General features: G+C 36.2%; 1 protein-coding gene across 2 annotated transcripts; it reads left to right on the forward strand.

The window, feature by feature from the left end:
• The first annotated feature begins 246 nt into the window (after positions 1–246).
• On the forward strand, positions 247–2578 carry LOC143578747 (IAA-amino acid hydrolase ILR1-like 4). Of its 2 annotated transcripts, none has more exons than XM_077062228.1 (5): positions 247–721; positions 1348–1473; positions 1560–1874; positions 1955–2086; positions 2154–2578. In XM_077062228.1, exons 1-5 carry the CDS (start codon positions 338–340, stop codon positions 2529–2531), a joined length of 1335 nt encoding a protein of 444 aa, XP_076918343.1. In that variant the 5' UTR covers positions 247–337; the 3' UTR covers positions 2532–2578. The 2 variants fall into 2 exon arrangements, with proteins under 2 accessions (XP_076918343.1, XP_076918344.1); XM_077062229.1 differs by having other exon boundaries at positions 251–721; positions 2169–2577.
• Positions 2579–3576: the final 998 nt, after the last annotated feature.

Below are 3576 nucleotides of genomic sequence, written 5' to 3' on the forward strand. Positions count from 1 at the left end.
ACACCGAAGAAACATATCTTTATTTTCAGTAGGATTGGTAATTATGTTATTCAAAAGACGGTTGCGGCGGCTTGTTGCCCGCTTAATTACCTGACCTTTCAGGTTTATTAACTTTAATAATTAGATTATCCATATATATGTGACATATTGAAAGTTCGATCAATAACTATAAGTGAAACTTATACCCTAGGGTAATATTATTTCAAAATATATAGTGCATAATAACAACATATAAACATTTATTGGCATTATTGTCATCGCACTAAAGCTAGATTTCCTATTTAGATCTTGTCTTGTTCCTGAGTTCATTCGCCAATAATCAAACTCTAAAATTAGTATGCATCTGCTACTCAAACTCTTGATCCCTCTAATTTCTTTTCTTCTTCTACCTCCATCTTCAGATCAAACTATCCATCATGAAACCAGTTATTTAAACCCGTTTTTGCATCATAAAAATGATTCCCTTAAAGATTATATCCTAAAGCTGGCAAATCATGTGGACACAGCAGATTGGATCAAGAATATAAGAAGGGGGATTCATGAATATCCCGAACTCGCTTTCGAAGAAGTCCGAACAAGTTGGGTTATCCGGAGAGAACTTGAGAAGATGAATATTGGGCACCGGTGGCCCGTGGCCAAGACCGGAGTAGTCGCCACGATTGGCACTGGTTTTCCGCCGTTTGTTGCACTTAGAGCAGACATGGATGCTTTGCCCATTCAGGTTTCTTTTGCTTCTTAATTTAAATTAATAACTTTTTAAAGTGGCCGGTATGTATGTATATTATTATAACATAAAAATTAATTTCATCTTAATTTATGTATTGCTTCATGCAAAACGTGCAAAAGTTTAATCCATCAATAGTTCCTTTCTGGCAGGGACCAGTTGGTTTGTACCCTTTTCTGATACTTAAAACATTCTAGCTAGCTTGTAAATTGTCTATAACTAATTTGGATCCTCTGACAGATAGATCGATCGAGGTTCTTATTGATGTATAGACGGATTACAAACCATCAACCTCGCGCTTATAATCAATTTTACACCCTAGCTAATTAATATATTTTTTTGCAAAAATGCAGCATTGCCCAACTCGTTGCAACCAATAATCGATAGACATACGAATGGTGTATCATTGTTTCTATTCTTAAAGCTACTTGACAAATTTTTGACTCAAAATCATTTGGATGGCATACAAAAATATACTATATATATGTCACTTTGCTAATTTCATCTTTATGTATAAGTTTTCATGATTCTTAGTTCTTGAAGTTTATTGTACGTTTCATGTACAAACGTATTTTAGAAGCTAGTTCATTAAATTATAAAGCTGATCGAGTAATGGTATATAGGAACTGGTTGAGTGGGAGCACAAAAGCAAAATTGATGGCAAAATGCATGCTTGTGGACATGATGCTCATGTAGCAATGCTTCTTGGTGCTGCTAAAATCTTGAAACAACTCGAGGACCAATTACAGGTAACTAATTATCTAATTACTAATTAAATTAATCATATATTAAATATTAAAGATTAATCTAAGTTAATTAATTTTGATTAGTTTAGGGGACAGTGGTGTTGATATTTCAACCAGCAGAAGAAGTAGGTGAAGGAGCAAAAGAGATGATTAAACAAGGCGTTCTTGAAAACGTGGAAGCCATTTTTGGTCTGCATTTGGTCCTCAGCTCTGATTCTGGTGTCGTTGCAACGAGGCCAGGCGAATTCCTGGCGGGGTGTGGTTGTTTCAAGGCTGTGATCCATGGCAAAGGAGGTGATGCCTCGGTCCCTCAAGAATCTTTCAATCCCATTTTGGCTGTTTCGGCTTCTATAATCAGCTTACAGCATATTGTTTCTCGAGAAGCCGATCCCTTAGATAGTCCTGTATGAAACCCTGAATTGATGATATATATATTATATGCATGTGATCATGTAATTTAAATTAAATTAAATGTTTTGACTAGGTGGTTTCGGTAGCAATGGTTGAAGGTGGAAATGATGAGCTTAATGTGATTCCTGATTCGGTTTCCATTGCTGGAACTTATAGAGCTTTTAGCAAAAAGACCTTCTACGCGCTTGGAGAAAGAATACAACAGGTAACTAATTAACTATATATGTATATAGCTAGGTGAACCCTAAACCCTCAACCTTAAACCGTGACAGTTTATAAGTATACAGGTTATAAAAGCACAAGCGTCTGTATACGGATGTTCTTCTGTGGTTGATTTAGAAGGACACGAATATCCAAGCGTCCCACCAACTGTGAACGACAAGAAGGTATACGAGCACGTGGTGGAGGTATCGCGTATGATTGTTGGCAAAGATAACATAGAAGCAAGCGCTCGCTTCATGGGAAGTGAAGATTTGGCCTTCTACTTGGAAAAGATTCCGGGTGCGTTGGCATTTCTCGGCATGCGAAATGCCAAGGCTGGCTTTGTCCATTCACCACACAGTCCATACTATACAGTTAATGAACAAGTGCTTCCTACAGGCTCTGCACTTCATGCGGCATTCGCGTATACATACCTCCTAAATCACTGATTCATAATTTTAATCAACTCCTAAATAATAATTTGTTGATATGTATTATTACTTAATGATCTTGTACTTATGTGTATGTATGTTTGCTTGTTCAATTTACAAAAGGCGTATATATATTGTGCATGTGTGACCCATTGATACAATAATTAGTGAAAAACGCCAAGGACGATGATATGGTTGGGCCACCGAATAAAGTAGAGTAGGCCCACATAGGAACTACTTATGGCATAACATTACCATGTGAATCGTGGGTCTTAACTGTATTTGGTAACATCACTGGTTAAATTTAGAAACCCAACCATACATGAACATAATCAATATCAATTATTAGCTGCTTCTCACCCAGCTAGTCACCTTGGATGGATTAACATTTTTCTTTTTATACATTCAGTGACCCATAAAGATACTCGGTTTTAACTTTTGATTCCAAAAATTAACGTAAAACAAAACATGACTAAAAACTAAATATCAAGTCAGTTAGCATCATAATGTTGGCCCACCCCTTTATTATTTACTATTTATAAGCTTATGAAAACTAAAGTGTCAATCGTGTCAAAGTCATTGACAGGTTCATGGTTTTTAGATTGATGGGTTGAATTCTTCTTCAACCTAATCCAACTCACATATATTTGTGTGTTGCGACGATCTCATTTAAATAGGTTACATAAGTCGATTCAAAACTTATTTTCTTCTTTTCGTGTTACGGTCGTATCAGCCATATCTGGCCCTTACTAATGTTTCATTATTACCGATTTTGACGGCAATCAAATCTACGTCTAATAAAATCGGAGAAGTTCATGTATCTATGCAAAACTAATTTTTTTAACGACAATCTAGTCTACTTCTAATAAAGATATTCACCTTATGACCAGAACCCTCTAATGAAAAGCACCTTATAACACACTAAAATACCATTGGGCCAAATGGCTTAACCTGAATTATACCTAAGACCCACAATATTAAAACATAGCAGGTCCGAAATATGTGGGGGCTAGCCTAGGGTTAAGCCTACGTGGCTATTTCTATAAAGCATATGAAGCCATCA

This window comes from Bidens hawaiensis, unplaced genomic scaffold (assembly GCF_021521415.1).
Source record: "Bidens hawaiensis isolate Kalapana, Puna unplaced genomic scaffold, B.hawaiensis_p1.1 tig00029330_1, whole genome shotgun sequence".
Taxonomy (NCBI): Eukaryota; Viridiplantae; Streptophyta; class Magnoliopsida; order Asterales; family Asteraceae; genus Bidens; species Bidens hawaiensis.